The following is a 14,507-nucleotide window of genomic DNA, read 5'->3' as shown; positions in this document are numbered from 1 at the left end:
TATTTTTTTAGGATTCCGAAACTAACATGAACATGACCATGACCCGATTTAGTGACATTGACACCAGTGCAAATATTCAAATATCATCAGCGTTGCTCAGGAATGAGCAGCCATTTATCTGACGTGTTTTTATCGTATGTATATGTGGTTGATTTGATATCTAAATGATATCACTATGTCATGTCTCAGCGCACAGGCTGTAGTAAGATCCTCTTTTACCTCGACTTTGTTCCAGCGTTCACAGCGTACGGAATCAATCATGCTCGCTTGGAGTGCTGGCTAAAAGCCCTTTTCATGCTTCAACAGTATTAGCGCTAACAGCCTCAATCCCTCACTGAGCAGAAGAACTCACATCCCGGGATAGAAATCTGACGAGCGCTCAGAGAGAGATGTTATCCGCATCGCCTCACAAAAACGCACAGGGGCTCGAGGAAAGACGGACAGTCGCCACGACGGATACGTGACTTTGGGAAATCCGTCACCTCTTCTCGAGAGCTCGGCCTGCTGCTCGGCAGGTTCAGGGGGGAACGTGAAAATAAAACCTTAAACGCTCCGGACTGAGCGGAAATCCACCAGCACTGGAGTGCTGTTCATATAGTTCACAAATTTTTATTATTATTATTATTATTATTATTATTATTATTATTATGATAGTTTTCCCCATCTTTTTTTCTTTCTTACTTTTTTTCTCTTCACGATGTTTAGAGTTTTTATTTAAATGAGATCTTTTGTTAGTATTCACGAATATTTAGAAAATGACCTAAATCACTAGAGTAAAGAATAAATAAATAAATTCAATAAAAAAAAATCCACCACGACATTATACCGTTATACCATTCGCGAGAGTTACCTCATTCTTCAGGGCGGGGCTTTAGGGGCGGAGTCACAGTCACAGGTGAAGGAACTTTCTGGAGGACCTGGTGCAGGAGACGGAGATCAGAGAAGAGGAAAACGTCTGCGTTAGAAAAGTTCTGACTGAAGGTCAAAGGTCATAACAGGCTGGAAGGCAGTCATGCTTTATTATTCTCATTAATGTGCACTTTAGATCAGGGTGACTTTGTTTTGTTTTTTTTTGTTTCTTTGTCATTTTCTCCTAAATTTGGTCACCTTATATTCTCCGCCCACAAGCCAAATCTCCTCCTATCAGACCAGAGATAATCAAGGAGTGTGTGTGTGTGTGTGGGGTGGGGGGTCTAACATGTGCTTCCTCAGAGACTCATGGAGCCAGATAACCTTGTCTTTTCAAAAGTAATAAATAGAACACAGACAATGAAATATGCAAAAAAAAAAAAAAAAAAAAAAAAAAACGACAAATAAAGAAAGAAAGAAAGAAAGAAATGAGCTACCAAGTAAGCAAACAAAGAAAAAAATGCATTCAAGCAGTAAATAAATAATAAACCGGATTAACAAACAAACACACAGATTAATGAATAAATAAATAAATAAAGACATGTAGTCTGAGATTCAGGATTTTCCCTTCATTTTAATCAGATCCCAAAAAACTAGTAACTCACCGGATACTTTATCTCTCTTCCTCAAGTCATTATTGACATTATTACTTTTATTCTTACTTGAACAATTATTTTTCTAAGTGGTTTTACTTGTACGTGTGTAAACGTTTTGGCTACTCTACCCACCTCTATCGGTTAGGGTTGCTGTGATTAACAGGGCAGAGAAACCACGCCCCTCCTGGCTAAGGGTGGGCGTGGCTTCAGAATTCCAACTCACCATTTCCAGGCAGGAAAAAAAACAAAAAAACTTCATCTCATATTATCTCACACACTTCCTGCATGCAGACATCAAGTCATTACGATGATATAACTAAATATAACCAACCTTCTGTCCTCCAAACACACACACACACACACACACACACACACATCACCACAACTGCCACGACCACCACAAGAAGCTTTATCTTTATCTTTATCTTTATCTTTTCTTTAGCTTTAATATTCAGATCTCACTTAGTCACCTTACAGCTCTGGACTAAATGCAAAATAGACTGTGTGTAACAAGCAGCACACACACACACACACACACACACACACACACACACACACACACACATTGCCATAGACAGATGCATATAATAAGTACAAGTGCTGAAATAAACAGGCCAAACACATCAGCATGGTTGTTAAGTGTGGGTATTTGACACTTCCTTTAAGAGTGTGTGTGTGTGTGTGTGTTTGACTGAAGATATGCATTATGAAATGACTCAATGCTTGAGCGAGGGATGGAAACACGCTTATTCAATCATGACAAGAGAAAAAAGCTGTATTGTATATATAGTCATTTTGCTTTCCCTAAATGAATCAATACAAAACTAAGTGAAGCCCTTAATGTGAGGTTATGTAGGTATTACCCCTCGCCGTTATTACCCCTCGCCGTTATTACCCCTCGCCGTTATTACCCCTCGTCGTTATTACCCCTCGCCGTTATTACCCCTCACCGTTATTACCCCTAGAAAACACCGGTTCAGAAGAAGAAGCTTTCACCCCATCACACGGCACCACACACAAACACACACTCATGCACACCCAGGGGCAATTTAGAGCAGCCCTTCTACACAACAACATGTTTTTTGGAAAGTAGGAGGAAACCCAAGAACCCAGAGGAAACCCATGAGGACCTGGGGAGAACAGTAACCTGAGCTCAGGATGGAACGGGAGACTCTGGAGCTGTGAGATGAGAACGCTAGCCAGTGCTGGACCACTCCGTCTGTTCACTAAAACTATTCTATTATATACTAAGCTTAAGGAGTGGAATAATTATTAGAATCATTACTTTAATAATAATAATAATAATAATAATAATAATAATAATAATAATAATAATAATAATAATAATATTTTTATCTAAATTATAACCTTAAAAAATAATAAGAATAAATAAGTTAACACACACACACACACACACACACACACACACACACACACACACACACACACACACATTATATTATATTATAGTTAGATAATACATATTGTTTAATTTGCATGCAGTAAAGTGTAATTCAATAAAGAAATTAATGAATAGGCAGGCCGGCAGAAAGAAAGAAAGAAAGAAAGAAAGAAAGAAAGAAAGAAAGAAAGAAAGAAAGAAAAAAAGGAAGAAAGAAAGAAAGAAAGAAAAAAGAAACAAATTAGATAAACAAATAAGCAAAATAAATTATTTTAAAGAAAGCAGCAAATAAATTAATTAACAATGAAACAAATACAGAATTTGTTTCATTGTTCATTTACAGAAAAATAGATAAGCAAGCAAAGAAAGAAAGAAAGAAAGAAAGAAAGAAATATAGAAACAGGAGAGCAAGTAAAGAAACAGAAAGAAAGAAAGCATTTATATATTTCTGTAAACGTGCGCTATACATATAAAATTGAACTGAAAGAAAATAATACAGGAAGGCGTTAAAAGCCTTAAATAAATAAATAAATAAATAAATAAATAAATAAATAAATAAATAAATAAGCTACATTATTTAGTCATTAAAGTAATCCGCTTGTTTAATTGAATGGAAATGAGTGTGGTGTTAACGCTAGCCTGCATCACGTGATGTTTGATCTAGTGTCTGTGTGAAGGTTTCAGCGTTTTCTCCTCGGGTCAGATCGGCTCGTGAGCTCCTGAGTGTTCAGGTGTTAGATTTAACCACACAGGTGCACCTTCACTCCGGGCCCAATCAGGGCCGGTTAATATTACTGCGCAGCGTATCGTACACCTCATTATCAGCCCCGAGCCGACCTCACGGCGACTCTCAAGGACGAGGAGCTTTCGTAAGAGACGTGCGGATTCCTTCCAAACACCTTCCTCAAGAGAAGAGAAACAAAGCGCGCGTGTCTTGGACGAGAGAGCATCGGGACACACGTGGAACCCGGGTTCTGTCAGATAATAAACATGATCGAACTTATGATGTTGATGTCGTTACGTGAAACCTTGAGATCGGGGCTTTCAGAGAAGAGTAAAAATAGGAGGGGAATAAAGAAAGGAGCTCTACTCGTTTTATCGTTTTCTCTCTTTCTGTCACACACACTCCTACACACACACACACACACACACACACACACACTTCTCATCTAAACCATGTCCAAGCTTCTCGGGAAAAACCCCAGAGTCGTGACACACACAGTTTCGGTGTGTGAACGTCTTTTTCCAGAAGTTCGCTCCTTCACTGTTCAAACGTAATTACTCAGGTTGCTCCAAACTTACACTAGGCCACTTCTTCTTCTTCTTCTTCTTCTTCTTCTTCTTCTTCTTCTTCTTCTTCTTCTTCTTCTTCTTCATTCTTCTTCTTCAGTCTTCTTCTTCAGTCTTACTTTTTTATTGTCTAAGTGTGTGTAGTGTAGTGCAGTGTACTGTAATGTGCACGGCCGTGTGTTTGTGCACAGGTTATAAATGGCTTGCAAAGCCTTGTGCAAACACGGGTTCTTTAGCCAGAGGACAGATTAGGGACATGACGTTAGAGCCACAGTGCTACACGGCTACACAAACAAGCAGCCATTACCCCAAGATTTACACAAACTACTGTGGGATCTGGGTGAGATTTTAATCCGAAGCAGCCACACAACACAAACAAAACAAAACCAATAGCAAACAACCCACCATCATTGTATATACAGTGGATATAAAAAAGTCTACACACCCCGGTTAAAAGTGCAGCTTTTTCTGACATCAAAAAAAAAAAAAAAAAAAAAAAAAACTGAAACAGTGATGAATCATTTCCGATCTTTTTTTTTTTTTTTTTTTTTTTTTTTTTTTTCCACATTTCATGTGAAACAGCAACCAGCAACATCAAAGTAGTGTGAATGAATGAACCAATCGCATTGAAAAGTAATCCCCATGCACCTGCCGTTAATGAAACGATTCTGATTTACCACAAACACCGATCAGCTGTTTCTGTACGATTGTCTCGACATCTCCGTGGGTTCGTCTGACTGCCGAAGCGACAAAGAGCTTACAAAGCATGCAGAGGATCTCACTGTTGAAAGGTATCGATCCGGAGAGGGGTAGAGAAAGAATTTCTAAAGCGTTAAATATATCACAGAACACTGCGAAATCAACACATCATCAATGCGCGGAGAAAATGGAGCACCGCGGTGACATCACCGAGAACAGGACGTCCCTCGAAAACGGACAAAAGGACAAGAAGAAAACTTACCAGCGAGGCTGCCAAGAGGCCTACAGCAACAATAAAGGAGCTGCAGGAACATCTGACAAGTACTGATTACTCTCTGTATGTGACAACTTTTGTTTTTCTAGACACTCAAAGTGCTTTACATAGTATAGGGGAGGGGGGATCTCTTCAACAACCACTAGTGTGTATCGTCCACCTGGATGATGCGACGGCAGCCATATTGCGCCTGGACGCCCACCACACACCAGATATTAGTGGAGAGGAGAGTGATGTAGCCAATCCAGAGATGGAGATTATTAGGGGGTCATGATAGAGAAGGGCCAATGGGGGAATTTCGCCAGGACCCCGGGGTTATACCCCTACTCTTTACCATCAGTGTCCTGGGATTTTTAATGACCACAGAGAGTCAGGACCTCGGTTTAACGTCTCATCTGAAAGACAGTGCTGTTTTTACAGTATAGTGTCCCCGTCGCTATACCAGGGCATTAGACCCCACACACACCACAGGGTGAGCGCCCCCTGCTGGCCTCGCTAATACCACTTCCAGCAGCAACCTGTTTTCCCCAGGAGGTCTCCCATCCAGGTAGTGGCCAGGCTCAACCCTGGATACCAGGCGAGATCTGCAGCTTGATATGGCTCTGGTAACAAGCTCTTTTATTCTTTACGTCCGGGCGATGGGGTAGGGTGACTAGATGGAAGCCCTGTGTCACAAAACAAAGCATCCAAGCCCAATTAAATCACCCAAAAACATGTGGCAAAGTGTGTTCTGGTCTGATGAGGCCAAGGTAGAACTTTTCGGGCATATAATAATTCTAAGAGATATGTTTGGTACAAAATCAACACAGTTTATCACTCATAGAACACCATACCCGGGTGAAGCATGGTGGTGGCAGCATCATACTATGGGGCTGCTTCTATTCAGTTGGGACTGGGGCTCTAGTCAAGATAGAAGGAATCATGGGGAAACAAAAATCTGTTGCAGGCCTCTGTTAGACAGCGGAAGATCGTCAAGCACAATAACGTATCCAGACGAAACACTGGGCCTGAAAATCCACATACACAGTGTTGAGGCGGGAATCGAACCCCCAGCTCTGGAGGCGCGAGGCAAGTGTGCTCACCACTTAACCACCATGCCCCCCTACTTCTACGCCCCCTAAAACATTTCTAATGGTTTAATTTTGTTACCATGGTTTAATTTTTTTATATCACAAAAAACCTGCCATTTTAACCGGGGTGTATAAACTTTTGATAGCCACCGTGTATAAACACAGCAATGTAAAGTAAGTGACCAGAACTTTATGTAAGTAAAGAAATGACACGGCGTTAAGTGAAAATGATGCAAACACAATAACGGATAAAACATAGTTCGGTATAAAGGAGGCTAGAAGAAGAGGGATGTCTTAAAAGAGCAGTGTGTGTGTGTGTGTGTGTGTGTGTGTGTGTGTGTGTGTGTGTGTGAGTGAAGATTGCTGCAGGAAATGAACGTGGGCTCCCTGGAGGAAACGGATCAGTGTAATGACTCGGCGAGAGCTTCTCCTGCTCCTTCACTGACCTCCGTGCATCCTCTGCAAATCACACACACACACACACACACACACACACACACTCAAACCACAACTATCCCAGCCTGAGACGGTTGCATGATGCACAGTGCACCCTCACACGCATTACAGACGCGCCAAGAAATCTGTACAAGGACCGAGAAATGCAGAGAACCCCTGGGATAACTCCTGTTTTATTTTCTTCAAACGCCAATGTAGATATTCATCAGTCTCCGTTTCTTCAATATTCTTAAATATCCTGCGTTAAAAACACAATCCAAACACTCCCTAGGTCTGAGACGCATACTGGATGTTTTGAAAACCATTTCCAAAACCCATTACAGTAAAAAAAAAAGAGTACCTAAAATCAGCATTTCATATCTTAAATTAGAAGCTTTCCTTTTTTTTTTTTTCTAAATATAAATAACAATATTGACTGAATAAATAATTACTGAATGTCCATCCATCCATCCATCCATCCATCCATCTTCTACCGCTTACTGAATGTGAGCAATAATAGAAATATTATAAAAGTATATAAAAATATTATACACAGTCGAGGCCAAAAGCTGACATACACCTTGGGTAATGATATTCAGACTGCGCAAATTTTATTTTTCAATTTTAAGCTTCTTTTCGCAAGTCAATTAGGGCGGCGACTTTGTTCACATCAGAGGTCATTTTAAATCAATCGATTAGAGACAGATTCATTCCAGCATTAATTCACTGGAGCCGAATTCCAGTGAGTTGAAAGTTGACGTACTGTCTCTTTAATCAGTCCGGAAGATTCCAGAAACGACCGCGATGATTTTTAGAAGCTTCTGATTGGACGGTTGCGATAATTAGGAGTTCGTTGGGAGTGTCCGCACAGACTCTGTTCAGGAAAGTGGCACAAATTACCTTCCCGGAGATGAACTTACTTTGGTCCAAAAAGTTCGACCGAACCCCCGGAGAACAACGAAGGACCCGGCGAAGGAGTTGGAGGCATCGGGTAGATACGAGTACAAGTACAAGCATTAAAAGACTCCTACGTCACCGCAGTCTGAACTGCTGTCATGCAAGAAAGTCAAAATAACTTCTCTTTTTCAGTCTTTACCCCGATGGTTCATTTTCCCAGCTGTCTGTACGCTTGTCCTTTTATGGAGTGTTGTGGGCGTCGCTACATGCAAATGAGCTGCGTCAGGAAAGTGCTTTGCAATTTACAGGTGTTCAACATTCGGTACACGTGCGAATGCGATGACAAGCAACGTTCCGAAACGTCAGGAAATCTAAGCTCGGTTTGACTCACGTGAACATTTACTTTACTTCCAGTTTACTTCAAATTTACTTCAACTTCAGCATTGTGTATGGAAACTTTTGACCAGCAAAAAACAAGATCATTGCAAAATGGTAGAGTGAGCATCATACTGAACATTCTCTCTCTCTCTCTCTCTCTCTCTCTCTCTCTCTCTCGCTCTCTCCTCGCATCATCTAGCGTTACTGCGGCCTTAAGAGAACCCATAAATCATGAGGAAAACCCTCATCCTGGACGCGTTTTATCCTCTTAAACCACCAAAATGGACAACGCACACTGTTTTTTTTTTTTAATACTACGATGTGATTTTACAAATAAACAAATAAAAACAATTTCCTTAAGTATTTAGCTGCGTTACACTCTGTAAAGCGTCACGGAATGTCTTGCATTTCTGCCTGTACGTTCATGATCTTTCCTGAAAGGGTTCAGAAATCGTTACTGACAAACACACACACACACACACACACACACACACACACACGCACACACACACACACGTACACATGAATGCATAAGCCAGTAAAATATATGTACATAAAGCGTTCACACATTATCGAATTCTGGTTATAGGTAAGGACCAGGCTTAGGGTAAAGTCCTGATATGGCGCATGTATATGTGCAAGTGTGTGTGTGTGTGAGGGGGTTTTTATTTTGTCTTTAAAAGGGTACTAAACTGTACCATGGACCGTACCCCTTTTTCCATCTTTAGTGTGTACGGTTTTACCCCCAAAAAGATATAAAATGTTCTTCTAAAGCTTCCCTTCAGTCTCTTTTAAAGGAGCAATACACACGTTTCAGTTTAAAGACGCACATGAACTAAAGCTAGAACAGACAACAGAACCACACGGTACAGTCTAGTACCCGTTTCCATTCTTACACGGTGTCCGGACCTGATCCAGGTCCTTTCCTGTGTGTTATATCTCTTTGTATAAGTCGTAACCCTGACGTAATAACGATACACGTCTGACACAGGAACGACGCGAGGAACACGTGATCACGAGTGATACGTGAGGAGCTTTTCATCACGTCCTGCTCAGAAACTGCACACGTGAAGCTGCGTGAGAAGATTAACACGTGAAAATACACGAGTCGTCGGGGGAGGGGGAGTCACATGGGAAAACGACGTAAACGCGCGGAACGTAACTTAAACCACGGGTGTAGATTTGCGTCGTGAATCGTGCGGATCGCTCACGTGCGAAGTGAACTAATCACAGCGCACTTTAAAAGAGAACAAACACACGCACACACACGTGACGGCAAGCGACGGAAACTACACCGGAGTCTTTACGTGGCTTCGTCGTATCCTCGACGTTCACTCGAGAACTCACTAAACGACGCTTTAACGAGTCGTTAGCGCTCAAGAAATTTTTTGAGGATGTTTTTTTTTGTTGTTTTTTTTTTTTTTTTTTTTTTTTTTCCGAGTCAGGTTGTGAAACTCGATGATAACTTGTGGCTTACGAGAGCGTGTAATAAAGCGCCGGATGATGGTTATGACACATCGTCGTCCTCGAGAACACATCGTTAGAGCTGATCTACTTTACGTTGTTTTTTGTTTGTTTGTTTTTCTTAATCGAATATCGTTATTTTTTTTTTCACTTTTTGATCAGATTTAAAGACTTGACACAATCATACATGACTCCGTATCACCCGTGTTGGATCAAGTGATTAATCGAATATAGTTTTGTTCAGTTTTTTTTTTTTTTTTTTTTTCCCCTCTGTAAAACTTCCTGTAAAGATTAACTAGTTACACCAAAAAAAGCAACAAAAAAAAAAAATGAAAAAAAAAAAAAATGAAGAAAAACAAATCAATCAACATCCACAAAACACAGACGTTATGAAGCCCAAATTGCTTTTGTTTTTATTATTGCATATCATATAATTGTATGAAATGAAAAATAAGCACATATGAACATCACTTATGGTTAGTGAGTGAAATAATTTTGCACAGCAAAATATATATATATATATATATATATATATATATATATATATATATATATATATATATATATATATATATATATATGAAAGAGATTTTTTTTTAATTAACATACTTAAAAAATTTAATTGATGAACGGTATAGTCCCATTTTATACAAGCAGGGTGTCAATCCCTGGCTATAAAACAATGTCCAGACATTATTGATTATTATATTATTGCCTCGGAAATAATGAATTTACAACAACAAAAAAAAACAACTCACAAATGAAAAGAAAAAAAAAAAAAAAAAAAAAGCCCTGCTCAACAATGTAACTAACACAAGATTGTAAGATCATAAACTCTCCAGCAATGCCACGAGATGTCTTTTTTTTTTTTTTTCTTTTTCTTTTTTTATATTTAAATAGTTGGGGTTTTTAAACATTTTTTAAAACATTTTTTTTTCTTAATTAGCGTTCTAGATAGATTCCATCGTGGTGTGATATGCTGCGTGATTAGCTACAGGCTACATTTTAGTGCAACTCAGTCCAAAATCTTTATTTTTTTTTCTCTTAAATTCACCGTTCCTCGCATTGACTAAAACTTAATACTTTGGTTTCAAAATGCAGTTCAGTGGGAGGATTTAGAGAGGGGCTACATTGGTCAAACTGCTTTTTTCATGGCAAGCACATGCTGAAATAATAATAATAATAATAATAATAATAATAATAATAATAAGCTTCTGCATCATAACAATCCTGCTGTATAATACACACTGTGTGAGTCCTTCCAGTTCACCTTAACACTATGATAAGGAAAGAGTTTAGTGCATAGGGTAATGAACCTTACGTCTAAAGCCAACTTTTTTTTTTTTTTTTCATGGCCTCCATCCATCCATTAAGTTATAATCAACCTTCAGGCACACACATGACAGCACTATTCTTAGATCGCGCACCCTGCGGTTTATTACACATGTAAGATGTAAAAAAGAAAAAAAAAGCAGTCCGTTAAACAATCCTAACAGTTTTAGACTCCATCTTTCTTTCTTTTTTTTTTTTTTTTGCAAGGATGAGGTCCTTGTCCCCTGAAACATGGCTTCCGCTCGGCCAGTTCTCGACAGGAATGGGTTCAGTGCATGGGCTGCGTGTGGATGGCCGCTCAGGTCAATGCGGGAGGAGGGATGGTGCAAGGCGAGGATGTCCTTTCACTTTTTTGTACAATATTCCAAAAAAGTGACTTGGCAACAAACGAAGGAAGAGTATGAAGAATGCCATGCTGGAGTTTTCCAAGTAAAAAAAAACAAAAAGAGTTCAGTTCTCAAGCAAAAAAAAAAAAAAAAGAAGGAAAAAATAACAAACCATACATGTCCAGCATGCAGGCAATAATAATAACAACAGTCTCTCTTTTTTTTTTTTTTTTTTTTTTTTCTTATGCAATGTCTATAGCTTCTTTCTTATGAGTCTTGTCATTAAACACACACACACACACACACACACACACACACATATATATATATACACACACACAAGGAAGATAGGACAGGACGTATGAGATGATGATGAAGGTGGAGGGAAGGAAGGTGGCTTGGGTCTCTGGTTCTCCACATAAAAATGATAATAATAATAATAATAATAATAATAAAAAAAAATGCACAAAGTCTGTACTGAAGATGTTTCAAGCAAGCATGTTTTTCTTGTCTAAAAAAAGGACTGATGGACATCTGGATGCATGCACAGAGTATAAAAAAAGTAGAAATGGCAGCCTGTTTTTTGGGGGGAAAAAACACCTCAAGTTGGGTGAAAAAGAAAGAGACGTGCACGAGGCACATATGCATGTTTTAGGAAAAAGAAGGTCCAAAAAATATTTGGGGTGGGGGGGTTATAAAAGCAGGACGCTGCACAAGTGGGGAAGCTGAATAAGAACAGACTGATTGTTTTTAAAGAATTTAAAAGTAAAAAAAAAAAAGCAAAATCCGAATAAAAAATAATAATAAAAAATCTACACGGGACAAAACTTCGCTTTTTTTCTGCCTGCTTTTTTTTTTTTTTTTTTTTTTTTTGCCTGTAATGATGGTGTGCGCAACTCACATGAAAAACTCCGGCGACGACGGGTTGTTGTCGCTGCTCGAGCCGTTCTCGCGGAAGCCGCTTCCCACGAGCTTCTCGTACTTCTGCTTGTACGCGTCGCGCTCGCGCATCAGGCGCGCGATCTCCTGCTTGAGGTGCTCGACCTGCTGCAGCAGCTGCGTCTTCTCGCCCTCGAGCACGTGCCGCTGCTGCACGCGCTTGAAGCGGCACGACTGCGCGTAGCCGCGGTTCTTCAGCGTCCGCCGCTTCTGCTTCAGGCGGATCACCTCCTCCTTGCTGACGCCGCGCAGCTGCCGGTTCAGCTCGCGCACCGACATGGTGACGAGCTGCTCGTCCGAGAAGCGGTCGTCCACGTGCCCGTGTCCGTGCGCGTGTCCGTGTTGCTGCTGCTGCTGTTGCTGCTGCTGTTGGTGGTGGTGATGATGATGGTTATGGCTGTGGTTGCTCGCGGCGCCGGATGGATGCGCGCTGCTGCCGTGATGGTGATGATGATGGTGCTGGTGGTGAGGAGCAGTCGCGGCGGCGATCACGGCTGAAACCACAGCCGCGGCCGGCCCAACTTCTTCTGCAGCGGGGAACTGCTGCGCCCGCGCGTAGCCGTCGAAGGCGTGCAGCTGGTGCGCGCTGCTGATCAGCGCCTCCATGGCGTCGTCCGTGCCGAAGCCGAGCGCCTCCGCGTTTAACGGCGCCTGCTGCTGCTGCTGCTGCTGCTGTTGCTGTTGTTGATGCTGCTGATGTTGATGCTGCTGCTGCTGCTGCTGCTGTTGTTGTTGTTGATGTTGCGCGTAGCCACCCATCCAGTAAAAGTCCTCCAAGTGCGCTTTGGGCTCGCCCCCTGAACCGGGACTAGGCGCAGAGAAGCTCGGAGAGGGCGGCACCGAGCTGCACGGTGTGCTCATCGGCGTAGAAGACAGGGAGCCTCCGGCGAGCAGGCGCCCACACTGGGTCAAACCGACGCGCTCGGTTTCCGCCGGCTCCTTCTTCACCTCGAACTTCATCAGGTCGAAATCGTTGACGTACTCCATGGCGAGAGGGCTGGTGGGCAACTCGGTGGAGCTCAGCGCCAGCTCGGACGCCATGCGCTTCCCGTTGACGCTCCTCCACAGGGGCTGAAGAGCGGCTGTCAGCGCGGTGTGGGCCGGGAGAGAGTGAGCCAGCTTGATGGCTTTCTTTTTTGTTCCCGTCTTCAGTTAAAAAAAAAAAAAAAAAAAAAAAAAAAAAAAAAAAAAAAGGGCAAAAGAAGTCCTTTTCTTGCCTTGGTCTTTTCCCCCAGCCTTTCAACTCCAACCTTTACGCACACTGTCCCGCAGACTTCACATGCATCCGAGATCCCAGCTGCAGCTCTTCAATCTTTCTCTTTCTCTCTCTCTCTCTCTCTTTCTCTCTCTCTCTCTCTCTCTCTTTCTCTCGCTTTGCTTTTCGGACATGGAAGACTTTTTTTTTGTGCGCGCTCGTCCTGAATCACATCGTGCAGACTGCAGCAAGAGCAACTGAGAGAAGGTTTTAGAGAAAATAATGAAATGCACTTGCGGACAACTTGCGACTCGGACGTGAAGAACGTGTGGGAGTTATTTTTGAAAAGCCAACACAACACCAGATGAGTTTAAAAGCATTGCTGAGTTTTATAGGCGTTCTGACGTCACGGGCATACGCGGAATTGACTAGGAGCGACAGCCAATAGGGTGCGTCCTAGCAGTTCATATTAGCATATCAGAAGAGGAGCCAAAACTTTTTTTTTTCTCAGCTGACTGTCAGCTGGACTCCTTAACACTTCACTCTTAACTCTTTCACGCCACATTTTTGAATGCTTTGCATATGCACGATTTTTTTGTTCTTATGATATGCATATATTTTTCTCACGTGAGCATTTTACTATTCGTTAATTTGCTGCTTATAACAGCAACATTATGCATTTCTTCTTCTTCTCCTTCCTCTTCTTCTTCTTTTCGTTTCTTTCATGATGGACGTGAATCCTGTCCCAACATGCACAACGACACAACTGAAATACTTTGCACATTGAATTATGGGAAATATCCCGTTCTTTATTTAAGCTGCCCTCCACTCTGTTTGGTTTATGGGGGAAATACAGCGTTAAATCCTATTTTCTGGACAAAAATAAAATATTATTTAACAAAAAAAGAAAAAAGAGAGAGAGAGAGAGAGAGAGAGAGAGAGAGAGAGAGAGAGAGAGAGAGAGAGTGGGTAACACTAGACTTCTGTGACATTTCTGACTAAGCATTGAGGTGGCCTCTGCTCTTTCGCAACTCAACAGCGCCCCCTGTTGGACACAGACTATATAATAATGGGGGAGGGGGAGGGATGTTGGTGTGTACAACATTACTATAATGTATTATGTACTGAAGACGCACCAAAGCGTATTATCTATCTATCTATCTATCTATCTATCTATATATATATATATATATATATATATATATATATATATATATATATATATATATATATATATACTCACAGATCACTCTGATATTAACAGTGTATTAAATTATGACAGGAAATGTTGTGAAGTTTCT

General features: G+C 41.1%; 1 protein-coding gene across 1 annotated transcript; it reads right to left on the bottom strand.

Moving 5' to 3' along the window:
- Positions 1-850: 850 nt before the first annotated feature.
- mafa (v-maf avian musculoaponeurotic fibrosarcoma oncogene homolog a (paralog a)) lies at positions 851-14,102 on the bottom strand. The gene is made up of 2 exons (XM_017466700.3): positions 11,974-14,102; positions 851-917 (listed from the first exon to the last, which is right to left on the bottom strand). Exons 1-2 carry the CDS (start codon positions 13,050-13,052, stop codon positions 890-892), a joined length of 1,107 nt encoding a protein of 368 aa, XP_017322189.1. The 5' UTR covers positions 13,053-14,102; the 3' UTR covers positions 851-889.
- Positions 14,103-14,507: the final 405 nt, after the last annotated feature.

Source organism: Ictalurus punctatus, chromosome 4 (genome assembly GCF_001660625.3).
Source record: "Ictalurus punctatus breed USDA103 chromosome 4, Coco_2.0, whole genome shotgun sequence".
Taxonomy (NCBI): Eukaryota; Metazoa; Chordata; class Actinopteri; order Siluriformes; family Ictaluridae; genus Ictalurus; species Ictalurus punctatus.
This window is presented reverse-complemented; position numbering and strand designations above follow the sequence as displayed.